This window comes from Dama dama, chromosome 18 (genome assembly GCF_033118175.1).
Source record: "Dama dama isolate Ldn47 chromosome 18, ASM3311817v1, whole genome shotgun sequence".
Lineage (NCBI taxonomy): Eukaryota > Metazoa > Chordata > Mammalia > Artiodactyla > Cervidae > Dama > Dama dama.
In genome coordinates, this window is record NC_083698.1 from 19,277,362 (window position 1) to 19,299,675 (window position 22,314).

Below are 22,314 nucleotides of genomic sequence, written 5' to 3' on the forward strand. Positions count from 1 at the left end.
GAAAGTAATCATAGACATAGATTAAAGGAGATTTGTTTATAAGCTAAAAAATTAGAGGGGCTTTCTAGGTGGCACAAGTGGTCAGAACCCAACCACCAATGCAGGAGATGCAAGAGACATGCATTCAATCCCTGAGCTGGGAAGATCCCCTGGAGAAGGAAATGGAAACCTACTCCAATATTCTTGCCTGGAGAATCCCACAGACAGAGGAGCCTGGCGGGCTACAGATCATGGGGTTGCAAAGAGTCGGACGTGACTGAGTGACTGTGCACACACAAGTTAGAATTCTTGTTCTCTCAAAGTAATGGTCATGGATAGAGTCCAGAAGAGAGTTGCTTCTAAGAACAAGCTTCTTTATCTTACTTAGTGCTGGCTCCCAGTGTTCCCAGTGGTATGCAGAATGGTCGTCATCATAGCAAATCATGAAGGCATGTATTTTGCTGAGGGTTTGGGTTTATCTCAGTTAGGATTAGAGCAGTCAACTCATCAAGGAGCAATTTCATTATATTAGACTGCAAGAGAGCTTTGCTTACTTGTTTCACACCTTATTCCTACAAAACCACAGGACACATGCAGAGGTTTCCAGCTAAGCAGGCTCCACCATGGTGACAACGTGGTCTACAGTCTTCTGCAGACACAGATTGTGTTAAATCAGCTCCTAATTTGGAAAAAGCCAGTTTATGAAGCACAAGCACAAGAAAACCTTCTGCTGTGAGCAGTTTACAGGAAACTTAGTTCTAGTTTAGCATGAAATCTAGTTCTGTGGGGTTGACTATGAGGCCACACTCTGTAGACACCTATAAATATCAGCATGTTTTGGTTTATAAAACTTTTGGTTAACTGGATGGAAATACACAATCTAAAGTTTCTTCTGAAAAGTGAGACTTGGAGTTACACATTCTTGCCCTACAAAGAAAACACTTCTATATATCTATAATTATTTTCATATGCTATTCATACTAGGTGGTTCTGTTAGTTCACTATGTTTACTGTAATTTGTTAATTTGTGCCTTGCCTTGCCATGAAAACACTTAACATGGCTCTCAGTTTAATAATAATTATATATGTACAATCCACTAAGATGTATTCTTTAAAAATATTACTTAAGAAATAACAAAATTTTTTCTTTAAAGTATTATCCATTTTAAGAATGCCATTTCCTAAACTCTCCATTTAAGATTTCAACCAAGGCAATGAAATTATATGGCTATAAACATGTTTTTCAAAATGATTTTTTAGGTTTCTTTTTACTACCTGATACCTTCTAATTATTTGGTAATAGCAGTTCCTTGGACCCATGTTTGAGAAATTATTTAATAGGCAGATATCCTTTGTTTGAAGCTAAAATATTTATCAGGATATGGTTCCATATTACTAAATATCACAAAAAATTTCTGCAGATACTTTTACCAAAGATGTATGAGCTATTGCTTTTTGGCTATCTGATTTGGCAAATTTAAATTTTTTAATCTTCAATAAATTATTTTTAATAAACATTAACAAAACTTAGACTCCCTCACCAGCATTAAAAGATATATATTAATATGTACACAGTAAAACTGAATTACCTTTAAAACATTTTTAAAAGATTGCATTATTTTGGTTTTGTTATTTGATTTTTAATTTGAATTATCACCTTCATCACAGGTTGCTCCACCAAATCCTAGGGGACATTCACAAATGTTAGGCTTAATACATTTTCTGTGGTTTTTGCAGTCAGGATGACATATAGCTGTAAAAAAAAAAAAGCTCATGGCTTAGAAATATTAGTTATCAATTAAATTCATTATGCAAACTAATAAGAGCTATACTTAACAGTCTGGCAGTTAGAACTGGTGTAACTAGGTTTATATTTGCATATGTTTGGGGCAACACACTCTCTGTTTCTTCCACAAGGATTTTTACAAATCACTGGAAAAATCAAGGCAAAAAGGCTGATTTGTACATATAGTGTATACCCATTGTCTATAGACTTAATTATATAATAAAAGTAAAATTCTCTGAAATTGAAAAATTTGAAATTGCTGTTAAATGATAATGACTGCATACATTCACAGAATTATTTTTTCCCTTATATTTGTTTTACTACCAGAATGACTGAGGCAAATGATTAATAGGGTAAGCAAAACATACCATATGAGGAAATTAGTCCCATAGAAAATCTGCTGTTGGACATGGATGCAAACCATAAAAGGGATTACAGTCTTTCAGAGAGCAATTTAGATACTAATTGGCTAAATGCTGGTGAATGGCAGGGAGAATCAGAATGTCAAAGATCAAAATGCCAGGAACACATCATAAGCTTATTATATGTTCTTATTTCTTAAGCTTCTCTAACAACCCATTTAACACTTTCTGAAGTAACCGAAATGATTGAGGTTGTTTTATTTGCTAATAATAATGAGTTTTATATTATAAACATGTAAGAATTGAAGGTTATTAACATTATTCCTACAGAAAAAAGAAAAAATGAAGTTCCTCAAGGTAACTCAGAACAAAGGAACACTCTAACAGCTCTGTTGCTTAAGTTGGTCTCAAACAAATCAAAACACAAACAAAACGAAATAATATGAACACTAAAAAGTAGCTTCTAAGCCGGAAGTTTGATTTGTATCAAACTATGCTGATGACTGAGAAAAGAAATAAACAATCCTTTCAAAATTAAAGTGATGCCTAATTTGTTTTATCCTTAAGAGCTGGAGGAATTACAGAGAAACTTAATTTATACAAGTAAATATGCAGGATTAGTCATTTAAAGGCTAAATACCTTCTGTGAGCTGAACAGAACCCAGACCACATGTTATTCATACCATTATATCTTGCTGCTTACTGCCAGGAATGTCAGTTAGCCCTGTAAGGTTGTGCTTTCTTTTCTGTATAACGGGAAAAATGATACCTAGCACATGGAGTCCTTGTGGATTATATGACATAATTGAAATGAAATATTTCCAAAGGCCCTAGAACAAGTAGGTACTTAACACATATATTTGTAATGTATTATATAGTCATAATGTTTTTTAATATCAGCATTATTAAAAAATTGAGAAACACTTGTGTTAATTTTTTTTGAAATGTGAAGAGAATATACCCAAATAATAAATAAAATGAATAGAAGTTAGTGAACTAAATGGAGTAAACAAAATACATAGAAAGGTGTATCTTTTTAAGCACTTAAAAGTGAACTAGATACTTTTCTTTGTGACATTCGAAGAGTTGTCACACTACCTCTGCAATTGATACCATCTCCATAATATCCAAAGGGGCAGCGTCCACACTGGAAGTGACCATCTGTGGTTGGCACACGGGAAACACCAAGAAGGCAAGGGGATTCAGCGCAACTTGATCTTTTGTCCAATCCAGGCTTTTCTGGCAAAACTGTGATGGCTCTAGTAAGTGATGATGTAAACACATCCTTATACTGTGTGTAACCTTGGGCAGACCTGTTAGTTTGAGTATACTCTCCTGCGTCTGTTTGGGTGAGACTCTGGTAAGATCCTTTATTTCACCGTGAGAACTGTTCAGGTTAATGCTTAAAGAACTATGGTTGTTTGTAGGAACTGCCAACTCCTCCAGACCGAGGTTTGCACTAGGAGTATGATCCACATGTTCAAAATCTGATATCTGATGGGAAATAGCCTTATTTGAATGATTAATTTGGGTTGTAACAATGAGAAGTGGGAGATGTGGTTGGTTGCAGCCAAGAGCATTTTTGTAGTTGCAGGACTGTGGATTGAGCTCGCACCAAGTAGTGAATGTTCTGTTGACAGTTGCTGCAAATTTATGGCTGAACAACCAAAAAAGAAAAATCTATGTTAGTCACAGTTAGCATAACATTTATTAATGTTCTGCTGTACCTACAGAGGGCTTCTCTGGTGGCTCAGACAGTAAAGAATCTGCCTGCAGTGCAGGAGACCTGGGTTCAGTCCCTGGGTGGAGAAGATCCCCTGGAGAACAGAATGGCTACCCACTCCAATATCTTTGCCTAGAGAGTTCCACGGACAGAGGAGCCTGGCCTGCTGTAGTCCATGGGAATGCAAAGGGTTGAACATGACTGAGTGACTAACACTTTCTGTAGTATTTAACATTAGGTAATTCATTCCTTCATTTGAAGTCTGTTACATGTACATCAGTCATTATAAGAGAAATGTAAATCAAAACTACAGTAAGATACCACCTGACACCAGTCAGAATGGCCATCATCAAAAAGTCTACAAATAATAAGTGCTGGAGAGGGTGTAGAGAAAAGGGAACGCTCTTACATTGCTGGTGGGAATGTAAACTGATACAGCCACTATGGAAGACAGTATCAGGACCCCTTAAAAAGCTAGGAAATAAAACCATTGACCCAGCGATCCCACTCCTAGTCATATACCCTGAGGAAATCAAAACTGAAAAAGACATATGTACCCCCATGTTCACTACAGCACTGTTTATAATAGCTAGAACATGGAAGCAACCTAGATGCCCATCAACAGATGAATGGATAAAGAAGCTGTGTTACATATATACAATGGAATCCTACTCAGTGATAAAAAGGAATGCATTTGAATCTGTTCTAATGAGGGGGACGAAACTAGTGCCTATTATACAGAGTGAAGTAAGTCAAAAAAAGAAATCTAAATATCATATACTGACACATATATATGGAATCTGAAGAGATAGCACTGATGAATTTATTTTCAGAGCATCAGTAGACATAGAGAACAGACCTGTGGACCTGGTGGGAGGAGAGGAGTGAGAAGAAGAGATGCATGGAGAGTAACAGAAATTTACTATACCATGTGTAAAACAGACAGCCAGTGGGAGTTTGCTCTATGACTCCGGGAACCCAAACGGGGCTCTGTGACAGGCTGAAGGGTGGCGTGGGGAGGGAGATGGGAGGGAGGGGACATGGGTGTACCTGTGGCTGATTCTTGTTGAGGTAAGACAGAAAACCACAAAATTCTGTAAAGCAATTATACTTCAATTAAAAAAACATTCTTAAAGTCTGTCACATATATAAATGCTATTCTAGGAGCCTTGCAGCATTAAAAAGTCAACACATGATTACTGCCCTCAGAGAACTTGTAATATATTTAAATACACAAGATAACACAGAATATAAAGCAGTATAGAAATATTTGTATAAAATTTTATTTCTGCATAAAAAGACAATATAGATACAGTAGGCCATAGAGATAGAAAAGATAATTTCAAGTACACATTATGTAAAGGATCAGTGGCCAGAATAAACCCTTACAAAACAACAAAAAGTCAAAGAAAAATTATAAAGAGATAAACAACAGAAAAGCAAATTTCGATGATGATTTGAAAAAAGTAATTTGATAACTTTTGGCAAGCTTTATCCAGAAACAAACAAACAAAACTAGACAAGTCTGTAGATATGAAAATAATTTTAAATTCTATAATAATACATATAATTTTAAACTAAGAATTTGAAATCTCAATGAGTTTTTACAAAATATAAATGATTAAATTAACTGAAGAAGAGGTAGAGTAGATGACAGAAAAATTACATTGAAAGAAATAGAAAAACAATCTAAAATAACCTCCTAAAATGATGTCAGGACAGCTGATCTAATGGAAAAATATTTTTACCAAATTTCAAGGAAAGACTCTTTTGCAAAACTATTGCAACATGCACAAAGAGATGAAACATCAACATTTTATCAGAGTGGCATAATCTTATAGTCAGCATTATTTTTGAAAATACACAAATTTAAAATGAAATACTATTTTTTTATTTAAGGTAAATCAAGTGCAGCTGTGTAGTTATATATTATCACATCAGGGTGAAATAGACTTGTATCTCAACTAACAATTGTATTAAGATATAAGTGAAAAAATTAATATAATGTTAAAAAGTAATTTGATACAACCATTTTCTGTTAAAAAAGCAGTCCGAAAGGGCAGCCCTGGTGACTCAGTGATGGAGAAGCAGCCTGCCAATGCAGGAAACATGGGTTCGATCCCTGTCCCGGGAAGATCCCACATGCCATGGAGCAACTAAGCCCATACACCACAAATACTGACCCTGTGCTCTAAAGCCCACAAACCACAACTACTGAGTCCACACGCCACAACTACTGAAGCCTGCTTGCCCTAGAGACTGTGCTCTGCATCAGGAGAAGACACTGCAATGAGAAGCCTGGGCACTGTAGCTAGAGAGTAGCCTCTGCTCTCTACAACTAGAGAAAAGCCCTCACAGCAACAAAGACCCAGCACAGCTAAAAATAAAGAAAGAAAAGAAAAATTATTAAAACATTCTGAAAAAGTTAATCCAAGGAAACATTAACAGATATTATAGCACATAGTTAGTGATGATGAAAAGCATTTGATAAAATGTAAAACCCACTCCTGACTTAAAACCAAAGAGAATTCTGAGAAAGCAACTAGTAAAAGGAAAATTCTAGCAGAAACCTGTAGTGATATCATATACTCAGTGGCAAAATATGGAAGAATTCCCACTAAAACCATTAAGAAACAAAACCATTAAGAAACATTCCTGCACACTTTGCACTGGAAGTCCCAGCCACTACAATCAGAACATAAATTTGATAGCTGGAACAGGGCTGTTAGATTGCTCATTTCAAGTTTTGCCTCTGTAATTTAAGAACTCTGTAAACATATTGCTTAACCCATCAGTGCCTCTGTTTACTCATTTGTAAAATGGAAATGAGTTACTATATATAGCTGTTATGAGAATAGGATGAAATAATGTATTAAAAATATTTGCTTAGTGTTGCTATATCATAAATATAGACTAAATCTTAGTTACTATAAAAAAGTAAATAGAGACAAACTCACCATTTGCAAAAGTATTATGTTTTAACGACAAAATCAAGACAAGAATAAACCATAGAAGAGTGTAAATAGAGCGTTAAATAAGGCAACTGGGTGCATGAATAACTTTAAAATTAGGATAGATTTCCTATATTGCAATAATCAACAATACCTTGCAAAATGAACAGATGCAGTGATATCTTGGAAGATAAACAGCTGACATCACAGTATGCAAAGGCATAAAAAAAGGTAATTAGAAACATGCAAGAATAATAGTGTGTTACTGAATAAAACAAGAGTTATAAAGAAAGCACTGTGAAGAAGAAAAGGTCTTATGAAACAGTGAGTTTCACATTTGAGTAGGGTTTGAGTAGATGATGAACAGGAATTTATAGAATATAAGTTTGGAATGATCCCTTCCAATCCTACCTTTCTCTGAAATCACCTTAAATAATTATATAATTTGTTTCTAATGCAACATGATTCATTTATCTAGAATATAAACCAGAGAATTCAAAAGATTAGCAAGAAAAAGGATAATCTGTAAAATGCGTTATATAATCTTTGATGAACTTTTTGAAAATAAAAATTCCTGAGGGGTAAATATGGGAATCTTCTGAAAACACATGAGAGGTAATACTTGTCATTAGAGTTTAACTGAAATAATTACTTAATAAAGGCATTCCCATTTGTTGGTTTAACATTCCTGTCTCTGATTGGCATCTTTACCATCCTCTTCCTTAGTTACACTGTTGTCAGACCTTGTGAGAACCACAGTATGTGCAGTAAATTCATTTTAAATGCATGTTTCAACTATAAATGTATACACAAAAACAGAGTTAAGCTTATAAAACCAAAGCACTGTGAATAAGAACATATGAAGATGTCATGTGCATTGAACTCCTTGCAAATTAGATCAGAGAACTAGCTTAAACATCACCTCTTCAGCAGATGCTTCTCTCAGGGACTGAATTGTGTTCCCCAAAATTCATTTGTGGAAGTCCTAATCCTGTGGCTGTGTTTGGAGATACTTTTAAGGAGGTGAATAAAGTTAATTGAGGTCATAAGAGTAAGGCACTAATCCTATAGGACTGATGTCCTTATAAGAGGAGGAGGCACACGAAGAGTGCACCTGTAAGGTTACAGTGAGAAGGCAGCCATCTGCAAACCAAGGGGAGAAGCCAGAAACCAACCCTGCTGGCAACTTCATCTCAAGCTCCCAGTTTCCACAATTGTCAGAAAACAAATTTCTGCTGTTTAAGTCACCCAGTCTGTGGTATTCTGTTATGACAGCGGAGCTAACAGATGTTCCTATGGTCACACTCACCCAGTCAATCAATGTCAACCACCTGTATTCTTTCCTAGAACTTTGTTCTTCACACTTATGTGTCTCTTTCCCCCACTAGTTAGGAACTTCAAGAATAAGAGCTGCACTTTATTTGCTTTTATAGTTATTGATTTTTGTGCCTACCACAAACTAAGTAAACAGCAACCAACAATAAAAAATCAAGTTTGTGTTAACAAGCACCTTCCTAAAATACACAAATGCCTCTGATAGAAAACTTACTAGTCACTCATGTGTAATAGGGTTTGGTTCAATGTGCTTTCTTCTTAAATTCTGCTTGATAAAGGTCTTACTGAGAATATGAGCCACTGTTTGGAAAAGACAAATGTTATCACTTTAGTGCACAGAGTAGAAGGCTCAGAATTTGGGACTAGATATTGATGTGGGTAGCTGAACTAGTAGGGAATTCCTCTCACCATCCTGTAATGTGTTCTTCGAATCTGAAGAGCTATTATCTTCAGTGCTAGACAGGCACACCCCAATTTGAAGTACAAGGTGACATCATGTCATTAATAAATATTTTTAATCAAAAAACATTTGCTTAATAATACCAAGGACACTGACTTTTTATAATTTACTTTTATTTTTTTAATTTTTAAAGGTTGATATCCACCAATTTTTTGTCTTCTTTCTCCAAATGTTATCCCTGAAAAATTTCATCTGTGGCTAGTGACACTAAGAGTTATATCTTTAACATTATCCTTCCTCCTGAGCTCCACATGGATATTCCAGTCACCTCAGCCTCAATGTATCCAGATTGAATTCATCATCTTTTCTCTTTGAAACTGTTTCTTCTTCCTTACATTTTATGTGTGTCTTAGTCAGCTCAAGCTGCCATAACGAAATATCATAGGGTGATTTAAACAACAGGAGTTTATCTTCTAACCAGTTAGGAGCCTGGGAAGTCCAAGATCTAGGTACAGGCCCATTTGTTTCCTGGTGAGAGAGCTTTCTTCCTGGGTCCCAGACAGCTGCATTTTCCTGGTGTCCTCATCCGGCAGAGAGAGAAGCAGAGGAAGACCTCTGGTGTCTCCTCTTAGAAAGACACTGATCCTATTGGATCAGGGCTTCTCCTTTATGACCTCACTTACCCTTAACTACTTCCTTACTCCAAATACACCCATACTGGGTGTTTGAGGTTCAGTGAATGCATTTTGGGAGGAAATAATTCAGTCCACAGCAATGTAAATGTCAATTCTGCCCACTCAATTTACTTAAACCAAGCACTGTAACTCTGTCCATCACCATGTTAATCCCAATTATTGACCAAGTACTATCAACTTGCTTCTTTTTTACTGAAGTATAGCTAATTTTGATGAGATGGCTGGATGGCATCACCAATGCAATGGACATGAACTTGGGCAAACTTTGGGAGATGGTAAGGGACAGGGAGGCCTGGCATGCTGCAGTCCATGGGGTCGCAAAGAGTCGGACACACTGGGCAACTGAACAAAAACAACAATAGTTAATTTCCAATATTGTGTTAGTTTCAGGTGTGTGGCATAGTGATTCAGTATTTTTGCAGATTATACTCCATTATGTTACTATAAGACAATGGGTATGATTCCTTGGGCCATGCAGTATACTTGTCGCTTGTCTGTTTTACATATAGTAGTTTGTATCTGTTAATCCCACACCGCTAATTTGTCCCTCCCCACATCCCTCTTCCCTTTGGTAACCACAAGCTTGTTTTCCGTGTCTGTGAGTCTGCAGAAATAGACTCAAATTTCTTCTATCATCTCTCTTTCATCCTAGTCTTAGGTCAGAATTCATGCCTTTCCTGCGTGCATGCTAAGTCGCTTCAGTCATGTCCGACTTTTTGTGACCCCATGGACTGAAGCCTGCCAGGCTCCTCTGTCCATGGGATTCTCCAAGCAAGAACACTGGAGTGGGTTGCCATTTCCTCCTCCAGGGGATCTTCCCGACCCAGGGTTCGAACCTGGGTCTCCTACATCTCCTGCATTGGCAGGCGGGTTCTTTACCACTAGCGCCACCTGGGAAGCCCTATGTTTGTAATATTGTCTTAACTCTCTACCCATCTTCACACTTGCACAGTTCCTTACCTGTAACTGATCTGTCCTCCATAGTGCTTTTAAGTAGAGTTTCTCAGATGTAAACCTTATCATATTTCTCATTGTTTGTCAGTGATCTGCCCACCAGATACCCCTGCTTTTTGTAGCAGGCCCCTTTACCCTCTATTCCAAGCACACTGAATTATTCACAGTGCCCAAGGTGTGCTGTAACGTTACATGCCTCTGTACCTTTGCTCATGCTGTTCCCTCTGCCTAGAATGTCTATTTCTTGATCAGAAACATCAGATTCAGCTGTAGTGATACTTCCTTTAAAAACTTTTCATTATCCCTCAAGGTAGGCATGATTCCCTGTAGTGTTCCTACTATTCTCTCTAGACACTTTTACTGAAAAACACAGATCATACTGAACTATGTAATTACATTTCCTGCTACTACACTCAAACCTATTAGGTCAGAAAATACATATTTCTATATCCTCTGCATCTAGCTTAGTGCATGATAGTGAGTGAATGCATGAGTACAAGAGAGAATGGAACTGAGTGATTTGAATTAATTAAATGCAGAAAAAAAAATCATGCTAGAAGATAGGGACTTTTACCATGACATGTTTTTCCATCACCATAAAATCCTTTTGGACATGAATGGCAATGATAGGAACCAAAGGTATTGAGGCACTCTGTTCCTGGAAAGCAAGGCCTTGATTCACACTCATCAACATCTTCCTGCCAATTTTTGCCTAAATAAAATATACATTGAGAATTCAAAGTGTTTACTTTGAAAAACATTATATGTCAAATCAAAGATTGATTTATTTTACTCTTTATGTCCTGGTAACTCCCACAAAGCTGTCATATACAAAAGGGAAAGAAGTGTACTGTTTTAAAAATTTACTATGTACTTACATATAAGGTTATTAATTAGATTTTATTTAACATTAAGCAAGATCCTTCAAGTATATAAGCTTTACCCTATAACTAAGACTTAAGGCCATTAATATTTCAAGGCAAAAATTACCATATTATAGCAGTAACTTGTTACTTTGTTAAAAAAATACTCAATGATCTTTTAAAGAAGTCATTAGAATAGTTGCTTGCTTAGCTTAAAGGACAACTTATTCAGTCCAGTTATAGCATTGGCTATAAAAATCCACTGAAATTTTAGTGTGCTAGGAAAGTCAGTCTTTTTTCAGTACAATTTTTGAGCGAAGTGTTGCTCTTTGAAATGTTTAACAACTTATTTGAATGAATATGTTCATAATCATTAATGATGGTAACCCCTATTAGAGTAAAATTCATGAAAAAATCAACATGTGAATTCTTTCAAAAGTAGTGTATGGCATGGCAAAATAACCCCAATAATAAAACTGTTATTTTAGAATGCTGAAAAAAATTAGTAGAAGACACCTAAATGTCCTGCGAAGTTCTAGTAAAATGTTAAAAACAGATGGCTTCAAGGAAAATACCAGCTCAATAACTGTATCTTTACATATATATTTTTTAATATTTATATCCATTTTCATTTAAAAAATATTAGTATGAGTTTTTTTTTTAAGCCTTGGGAAATTAAAGTTGTTAGTCGTATTTATCTGGAATTTCTGGAATCAGACACTTTAGAATATTAATGAGTTAACAGATATTCTGACATTTCAATTTGATTTCAACTCTTACATCATGATATTTTTCTTAAATGAATTATCAATAAAATTCTTAGATAATTTTTATATTTCTCATGGGAAATTTCTTTATTATTCTATACTATATTTTAACAGTAATACATTTAAATATGTTTCTACTTGCCAAATATAGATAGAAATGTTTAGGAACCTGCAAAATACAGTATAGGCATAGAATATTGCCAAACTATGGAAGTGAACAAAAATTTAAGAGTATATGTAAGCAATGCACAGTTAAAAAGGACTACAGATAGCAAATGTGTTTGTGATGAATTCTACTAGAATTTTAAAGGGTGCATTAAAATCTTTTAAGACCGTACATTTGCTTGAGTAATGTGTAGATTACATGGAAAGCCAAAGATCTTTACTTTCTAATTTGTTCACATCCGAATTTCATTCATGAGGAAACAAAGTTTACCTTTGACCTCAGGTGGACAATCACAAGAATAACTGTAAACTGCTGGGGTCCAGCCCCAGCAGGATCCAGGGGTACCCTCAGGATGAACGGCGTCGGCAAGAGAAAACACGTGAGACCAGCCTTAATAGGGCCAAGTCTGTGTTTTACTTTTTGACAACAGTTCTTATACCCTCACTCAGAACATTTCCAAGGTACAAGATGCTTACACAGGATTAGTATTACATCAGTTTGTTTTTTAGGAAGAGCAGGATGTTTTCTGCTTTCTAATTCTATAATAAATCTTAGCACATTATCTCCTGACCTTGGGGCCCATTAACATTTTATGCGGGTCAGGTGAATGTAAACCTATTTTCCGTTTCTGTGGTGACCTTAACTGAAAGGTAGCACTCTCATAGGGTAACAGTACAGAGTAAAAGTATATCCTTGTTAACACAAAAGTTAATCCTTCTGCAGAAGTTGTCAGTTGAGTTTATCTAAGAAGTTTACCCCACACTGACTCTGCACTTTGGTGAGGCAGCCTCTGCCTAGCACTCCTGGCTAATAATTAACAACCGTTTCATTGTTACCACACTAGGGCTAAGCTCTTATTTTTCTAGATCTATAAATATATTAACAATGGTTTCCACAGCACAACCTTAGCACATTAAAAGCAAAAACACAGCAAGCAAACGTCAACCCAGTAACCACCTTTAGAATAATTTTTCTTATGTTTTCTAATAGGACTCCTTTACCCCTCAAAAAGGCTCTATGTCATCAGGGCCTTTATGTGATCAGTTTCTTTATGCTGTTTTATGATTAGGGTACTATAAGCAGTCATGCATATTAGCACCAAGGGCATAAACACATTTGCCAAACAAACTAAAATACCAGCAAAGGAGTTTAAATTAAAACACTCCTTTCACCCTGGATAGTCTCATAAAATACCACCACCCGGGAAACTTATTGATTAAAGTTCTAAATTGATTCTTGTTTGGGAAGAGATCGGGGAAGGCCTTCTGCCTGTGTCACAGAAATTAGGGAGTAGTCTATTGAAGCAAGCATCAGAAAGACAGATATCATCTTTAAGGTGAGCGCCGGGGGCAGCTTTTCGGAATCCCTGAAAACCTGATCTGCCTTGCCTGTCAGGTTTTCTCCTCGTAACCTTGTTATGGGAGGGATCTCGTGAGCTGGCCTTTTCGAAATCCCCGAAAACCTGATCCACCTTGCTTGTCAGGTTTTCTCCCTCATGACCTTGTCATGGGTAGGATCTCATGTGTTAGCTCCCGGCACTAAACCTCTAACGCATTTGCCAAGACCACAGGGGTTCACCTGGCCTTCAGTGACATTCTTTTCACAAAGATCTCCATGAAAACCAGGCAGGCAGACACATAGGTATGCTCCACTTCCTGGCAGAAATTTCCTGTCACACACACATATGGTCCCCCCATTCAAGCAATCACAATATGTCACAGTCACCTGCAAAATAAACAAAAAATAAAGACTTTATTTTGCTGTAAAATATCTTCAGTTTATGTCGCAGAAACCATGATAGGCATGTATCTGTATGTGCTAATGGGACCAGATCACACATTTTGCAAAATAATATGTATACATTTAATGTAAAATAGTATTTTAAAAGATAATTGAATAAGACAACTATGCCCAAACTCAGGAACATAGCCAAAATATAAATGCTAGGGATACATTTTTAAAATGTCACAAGATGATCAATTTCTATAAGGTAAGCAGAACAACTAAAAAAAAAATCTTAAAGTGGAAAGCAGTCACCTGACTTATGACAAGATCTAGAGAGGAAATAGTCACTTGAATTATTTAGTTAACATGACATAGTACGTAACTGTCATCCATACCATTACTTCTGTGTGAGTGTATCCCAAGTTTCATGTGACTATAGGGCACAAAAATAAGTAAAAGAAAATACAATTTGCAACTAGCTATTTCAAATCTCATATTTATAACCTTTTTCATTGAAATGTAGTTGATTTACAATATTATGTTAGTTTTGGGTATACAGCTGAGTGATTATAATCCTGATTTCTAATTCAACATCCAATATTCCTTCACTTGAAAGAAAAGGACATAGTTAGCAATCTTAGGCTTACCATAGATCTTTTGCAAAGGTGGACAAGAATGCACTTTTATTCTTACAGTTAAGTGCAGAAGAAAATGCTCTGCTGCTGCTGCTAAGTCGCTGCAGTCGTGTCTGACTCTGTGCGACCCCATAGACGGCAGCCCACGAGGCTCCCCTGTCCCTGGGATTCTCCAGGCAAGAACACTGGAGGGGGTTGCCATTTCCTTCTCCAATGCATGAAAGTGAAAATGAAGTTGTTCAGTCGTGTCTGACTCTTAGCGACCCTATGGACTGCAGCCTACCAGGCTCCTCCGTCCACGGGATTTTCCAGGCAAGAGTACTGGAGTGGGTCGCCAGTGCCTTCTCCGAAAATGCTCTAGGAATTCATAATTTAGATCCATATAATTGAGACTTTCTCTAAGGTTTTAAATTTGCTAAAAAATATTTAACATTTTGGCAGTTAAATTTTCCATAAAATGTTGAACAATTTCTATTTTAAATTTAAAGTAGCTATTAAAACTCTTTATTAATTTATGCAATTATAAATACTACCTCAATCATGACTCTAGTTTCAGCACTGCAGTCATCATTAACATGCAGGGTAAATTGCTCGGGGATTTGTAAATTTGTTTTCCACATAAGAAGTCCTGCAGAGGAGATATTTGCTCCTCTGGGGCCAGAGTCCAAGATAAAATGAATGTCAGAGCCTTCTGGGTCAAAAGCTGTGAACTGGTACACAAAGTTCTCCCCATGAAACGTCTGTAATTTATCTTGCGGAATTTGAATCAATGGGAGTTGATTTTCTGTAACAGAGAAAACATTTAACTTTTGAACCTGCATAGAAAAGGAAAAGTGTGATGCAGAGAGCTCCCAGTGATCCATTTTGATGAGATCTGAACTCTTAAAATTTCTGTTACCTACTTTCACTAATTCTGTAAAAGATTTCAAATAAATTTGATTCCATTCTTAGAAAATGTAAAACTGACAGGTACAAGAATTCAAGCTTTTCTAGAAGAGTGTCTGTGATAGTGGTTTCAGTCTGTCTGCCCTCTCATGCCCTCTCTCAGCACCTACTGTCTTACTTGGGCTTCTCTTACCTTGGACATGCTGGCAGACAGACTGAAACGACAATCACAGACAACTAGCCAGTCTGATCACACGGACCACAGACTTACTAATTCAGTGAAACTAAGTCCTGCCGTGTGGGGCCAGCCACCCAAGACGGATGGGTCATGGTGGAGAGGTCTGACAGAAAATGGTCCACTGGAGAAGGGAATGGCAAACCACTTCAGTATTCTTGCCTTGAGAACCCCATGAACAGTATGAAAAGGCAAAAAGATAGGATACTGAAAGAGGAACGCCCCAGGTCAGTAGGTGCCCAATATGCTACTGGAGATCAGTGGAGAAATAACTCCAGAAAGAATGAAGGGATGGAGCCAAAGCAAAAACAACACCCAGCTGTGAATGTGAGGTGATAGAGGCAAGGTGCAATGCTGTAAAGAGCAATATTGCATAGCAACCTGGAATGTTAGGTCCATTAATCCAGGCAAATTGGAAGTGATCAAACAGGAGATGGCAAGAGTGAATGGTTGACATTCTAGGAATCAGCCAACTAAGATGGACTGGAATGGGTGAATTTGACTCAGATGACCATTATATCTACTACTGTGGGCGGGAATCCCTTAGAAGAAATGGAGTAGCCATCATGGTCAACAAAAGAGTCCGAAATGCAGTACTTGGATGCAATCTCAAAAATGACAGAATGATCTCTGTTTGTTTCCAAGGCAAACCATTCAGTGTCACGGTAACCGAAGTCTATGCCCCGACCAGTAACGCCGAAAAAGCTGAAGTTGAATGGTTCTATGAAGACCTACAAGACCTTCTAGAACTAACACCCAAAAGAGATGTCCTTTTCATTAGAGGGGACTGGAATGCAAAAGTAGGAAGTCAAGAAACACCTGGATGGAGTAACAGGCAAATTTGGCCTTGGAGTACAGAATGAAGCAGGGAAAAGGCTAATAGAATTCTGCCAAGAGAATGCACCAGTCATAGCAAACACCCTCTTCCAACAACGCAAGAGAAGACTCTACACATGGACATCACCAGATGGTCAACACTGAAATCAGACTGATTATATTCCTTCCAGCCAAAGATGGAGAAGCTCTATACAGTCCACAAAAGCAAGACCAGGAGCTGACTGTGACTCAGATCATGAACTCCTTATTGCCAAATTCAGACTGAAATTGAAGAAAGTGGAGAAAACCACTACACCATTCAGGTATGACCTAAATCAAATCCCTTATGAGTATACAGTGGAGGTGAGAAATAGATTTAAGGGACTAGATCTGATAGACAGAGTGCCTGATGAACAATGGATGGAGGTTCGTGACGTACAGGAGACAGGGATCAAGACCATCCCCAAGAAAAAGAAATGCAAAAAAACACAATGGCTGTCTGAGGAGGCCTTACAAATAGCTGTGAAAAGAAGAAAAGTGAAAAGAAAAGGAGAAAAGGAAAGATAAAACCATTTGAACACAGAGTTCCAAAGAATAGAAAGGAGAGATAAGAAAGCCTTCCTCAGCGATCAGTGCAAAGAAATAGAGGAAAACAATAGAATGGGAAAGACTAGAGATCTCTTCAAGATAATTAGAGATAACAAGGGAACATTTCATGCAAGATGGGCCCAAAAAAAGGACAGAAACAGTAAGGACCTAATAGAAGCAGAAGATATTAAGAAGAGATGGCAAGAATACACAGAAGAACTGTACAATAAAGATCTTCACAACCCAGATAATTACCATGGTGTGATCACTCACCTAGAGCCAGACATCCTGGAATGTGAAGTCAAGTGGGTCTTAGTAAGCATCACTAGGAACAAAGCTAGTGGAAGTGATGGAATTCCAGTTGAGCTATTTCAAATCCTAAAAGATGATGCTGTGAAAGTGCTGCACTCAATATGTCAGCAAATTTGGAAAACTCAGCAGTGGCCACAGGACTGGAAAAGGTCAGTTTTCATTCCAGTCCCAAAGAAGGCAATGCCAAAGAATGATCAAACTACCACACAATTGCACTCATCTCACACACTAGTAAATAATGCTCAAAATTCTCCAAGCCAGGCTTTAGCAATATGTGAACCGTGAACTTCCAGATGTTCAAGCTGGTTTTAGAAAAGGTAGAGGAACCAGAAATCAAATTGCCAACATCTACTGGATCATCAAAAAAGCAAGAGAGTTCCAGAAAAGCATCTATTTCTGCTTTATTGACTATGCCAAAGCCTTTGACTGTGTGGATCACACAAACTGTAGAAAATTCTGAAAGAGATGGAAATACCAGACCATCTGACGTGCCTCTTGAGAAACCTGTATGCAGGTCAGGAAGCAACAGTTAGAACTGGACATGGAACAACAGACTGGTTCCAAATCAGGAAAGGAGTACATCAAGGCTGTATATTGTCACCCTGCTTATTTAGCTTATATGTAGAGTACATCATGAGAAACGCTAGGCTGGAAGACGCACAAGCTGGAATCAAGATTGCCAGGAGAAATATCAATAACCTCAGTTATGCAGGTGACACCACCCTTATGGCAGAGAGTGAGGGAGGAACTAAAGAGCCTCTTGATGAAAGTGAAAGAGGAGAGTGAAAAAGTTGGCTCAAAGCTTAACATTCAGAAAACTAAGATCATGGCATCTGGTCCCATCACTTCATGGCAAATGGATGGGGAACAGTGGAAACAGTGAGAGACTTTATTTTTGGGGGTTCCAAAATCACTGCATATGGTGACTGCACCCATGAAATTAAGATGATTGCTCCTTTGAAGAAAAGTTATGACCAACCTAGACAGCATATTAAAAAGCAGAGACATTATTTTACCAACAAAGGTCTATCTAGTCAAAGCTACGTTTTTTCCAGTAATCATGTGTGGATGTGAGAGTTGGACTATAAAGAAAGCTGAGCACCGAAGAATTGATGCTTTTGAACTGTGGTGTTGGAGAAGACTCTTCAGAGTCTCTTGGACTGCAAGGAGATCCAACCAGTCCATCCTAAAGGAGATCAGTCCTGGGTGTTCATTGGAAGGACTGATGCTGAAGCTGAAACTCCAGTACCAGTACTTTGGCCACATGATGCGAAGCGCTGACTCATTGGAAAAGACCCTGATGCTGAGAAAGATTGAGGGCAGGAGGAGAAGGGGATGTCAGAGAATGAGATGGTTGGATGGCATCACCGACACAATGGACATGAGTTTGGGTGGACTCTGGGAGTTGGTGATGGACAGGGAGGCCTGGTTGCTGCAATTCATGGGGTCGCAAAGAGTTGGACACGACTGAACTGAACTGAACTGATGAGAGTGTAAAAGCACTTTGATTATAGCACAGATTACGTAAATACGTTTGCACTGCCCGGATAAGACGCTCCCCTCTTTGGCCTGACTCACTTCTCCGTGTTGCCTGTCTCACTTCCTGCTCTTTCAGTACTTCTTCTCTGTTCTTTTCCGCTTTACTTTGTCCCTCACATCTCCTTTTCTTTTTCTCCCTCACCGCCGGTAATGGGACTGCTTGTTTGACTCCCCTGAGATTTCCTCTCTCTGCCCCCTCCCCAATTATAATAATTGGGAGGCATTTAGTCATACTAATTCTCAGCTCCTCAGAGGTCCTTCTAGTGTCCAGGCTCCCACACTGGAATGAAAGCTGCTAAGGGAACATGGCTATGTTGTGGACAGTGTTCCCTTTATGGTCATGAAGTGATTTAAAACATCTCTTTATAGTGTCAGAGTAAGAAAGCTTCCTTCCTTGTCAACTGACAACACTCCTTTTCATTTTACTGGACACACTATGCTTGCCTTGAAAATGCACTGATGAAAGCAACTTTAGTTTTGACTGCCATTCTGCCCCCGTATGTCCTTATAATATTCACTGATTTTAATTTCCCCACCTTTCAATATGGGGGTCTTGGAACAGATAATTCAAGGCCCCTTATATCTTTGAACATTGTGAGTTTATGATGAATCAGTCATACCAAAGCCATTAAAAAGAGACATCAATTCAGAAGTTACATTGTGTTTCTCTTGTTTCTTGCACTAAATTCTTCTCCACATTTCCATTGTCTTCCCATAATATCCCGAGTCTTGCACCTGAGCAATGACTCATCTGACATATGGTCTAACATAGCAATGAAATTTGCACATTCAGTAACGTACATGGTGCCATTACAAAGCACTAGGTAAACATATGGCTTTATGACTCCTTAGATAAAATTACATGGGACCAGGGAGTAATTATATCTTGTTGTATCTTGTGATGCCTGGCCTTATGAAAAAGGAGAATGTGAGGAACATTCTCTCTATGTGGAATCATACATGGCTATTTAAAGAAGTAAAGAAATTATATGGTACATGACTATAATTTGGGTAGTTTTTTAGGTGGAACAAGCATCCAGAAATCATCCGTACCCAATATTATGCTCAGAATGTCACAGAGTAACAGGGCTGGGTTTGTGTTCTTTATCACATATTAAAATAAAAATCCCATATCTATTGTACTACAATCATAGAGATTATATATAATGAAAACATTTCATCTTATATTTTTCTTGGAGCAAAATAAATTATGCAATTAAGTAAAAATCCTAAATTACACAGTGTTCATCTTAAAAAAACATTTATGTAACTCATGATTTTAAATTGTTTTTAAATATTTGGATTAAAAAGAATAACTTACTTTCTAAAAATGACCATGTAAATTTTGAAATTTTCGGTCTACAAATTGAACAAGGGCTGGTAGGATTTTTATCCCCTTCAATGTAGCAGAGTCCATTGATAATGCAAACATTTTCCTAATGGAGGTTTTTTAAAAAGGAAAACACCAATCAAGATACAACTAGTTATTGTTCAGGAAAAAAAAATACACGATACATAAAAAGATAGCAGCATATATGTTGATGATTCCAACAAATGCATTTTATAAGTCTGTATCAGCAGACATTTTTTTTCACTTTAGAAAACTTTTTTTTGTATATTCTGATCAAAATACATGTTAGAAAACAATTTCCTCTTTGTGTTAATGGAACTGATCAATATGAAAGGAATAAGAAAATACACATAATTGTACCTCTGTGCACAATTATAATTTATAAATAACATGGAATCAAAAGCACCACTTTTCTTTCTGTCTTTTTACTGCTAAACTCACGCAGGAAGTGTTTTATTTACAAAGAAATTAAAACAGACTCTTTCCCCCTGCATATCTAAGAATCAGATTGGTTTGCAGCTATCCTCCCTTCCTCCAGGAGCCCACTAGTCCTTTGAACATGGCAAAACTAGACCAGATCCGTGGCATAGTCATCCATACTTGATAATTGATACTATTACATAAAATAATGGAGAGATCTGCTGACATACAAAGAAATAATCATAAATGTACAAATCATTTTTAACTTGGGAAGAAGATCAAATTTTGTCCAGGATATATAAACTTTGCTCATTCTACCAAATCTCTTTGACATCATTTGGAACACTGCACAAAAATGAGAACAAAATAGCCCCAAGAGGTTAAAACAATTGTGAATAACAACATTTGGAAAGTAATTATTTCAGGACATGTGGAAATGTAATATTTGGAGGGAAAGAAAATCAAACAGCTTCTCAAAAACAGAAATTTCTTATTGATGTGATCTGATTGTTAATCTCAAGGAAAAAAAAATTAAAAATCTGAGGAAAGGGAGGCAGAGGATGAGATGGTTAGATAGCATCATCAACTCAATGGACATGAATTTGAGCAAACTCTGGGAGAAAGTGAAGGACAGGGAAGCCTGGCATGCTGCAGTCCATGGGGGCACAAAGAGTCGGACATGACTTAGTGACCGAACAACAGGTACATAAAAACCATTTTATATGCTGCTTAGTTCTGAAGAGCTAAGTGATATTACACGCATGGTATCACTTAAATCAGCAACTTACATAGAAAAGAAACCTGTTGCTAAGCCTGGTGGACTGGATATAGGTTAAGAAGGATATGGGTGAGAAGATTCAGCCCAGGCGGTGCTGTTCTCTTATCCCTCAAGTGATAGATATTTGGTGGTTCAATGAACTTGGTGGCCACAAGAAACTCCCTTTGAAAGTGTTAGCCTCACATTTTACAAACTCTATCTAAATGCATGTCACTTGCCACAAAGAAGATTAAGTAACCATAAGGCAGTATTTTATTGGAAAATCACTATTACTACTTTAAAAATGTATGTAGGAAAGAAAATTCAACCTAAACCTCTAGTTTTGATGTTTCAGGAGTAAAACAACCTGTCACTTCAAATTTTTTGAGGCAGAAAGAAACAATTTTGATTTAATCTTGCATAAACTTGAGGAAGGTTTTTCTCTATTAGTATTTGTGATATGAAAGTGAACACCTACATTGATATTCCAGCGGCACAGGAAATGAAAAACCTATGATGCAAATGTGAAAATAATGGAAAAGTTACATAGCTCTATAGTACACAAGTCTTTTTCATAGAGACCAGAGACTTGACAAGCTCCATCATATATGATCATTATTTTGGGATTACTGAACCTATAACCATCATTAGATACCTGCAAGATATATGTCGTTCTATAATCAAATAATTTGTTTTAAGTGTATTTTTATAAATTCATTATGAAATTTTAATATATACATATTTTATTTATAAATATGTGGATATCTCTTCTTTTTTACCTTTATTTGCCTCTTCATGATTGGTTTCTCACCCATCACATCTATGGTACTAGACTGCTGAACATCAGCAGGCAACTGACAATCAACAGTCCTGCTGTTTTGATAAACAGTGTATGTGTAGAGGGCTTCTTCAAGGAACCATTTACTGCTATTATACTGAAAGCATAATGAAAAATCAATTAACCTCTGTTAGATCGTGTAAATGCTTTGCCACTGAGTTACATATAACCAAAATATAAATTTTACAATATGTGCCTTGTATAATGGAATACATAATGAAGAAATAAAAGT

The 22,314-nt window shown here is 37.0% G+C and overlaps 1 protein-coding gene across 1 annotated transcript in view; it reads right to left on the bottom strand.

Annotated features, from left to right (window-relative positions):
- VWDE (von Willebrand factor D and EGF domains) overlaps nt 1–22,314 on the bottom strand; it is a 64,634-nt gene that overhangs the window by 11,587 nt on the left and 30,733 nt on the right. Inside the window, 12 exon segments of the mRNA XM_061166520.1 lie at nt 534–563; nt 566–628; nt 1,637–1,749; nt 1,812–1,934; nt 7,454–7,498; nt 7,500–7,596; nt 12,252–12,293; nt 13,526–13,706; nt 14,875–15,125; nt 20,038–20,154; nt 21,797–21,899; nt 22,024–22,179. Coding sequence (XP_061022503.1) covers nt 534–563; nt 566–628; nt 1,637–1,749; nt 1,812–1,934; nt 7,454–7,498; nt 7,500–7,596; nt 12,252–12,293; nt 13,526–13,706; nt 14,875–15,125; nt 20,038–20,154; nt 21,797–21,899; nt 22,024–22,179 — 1,321 coding nt within the window.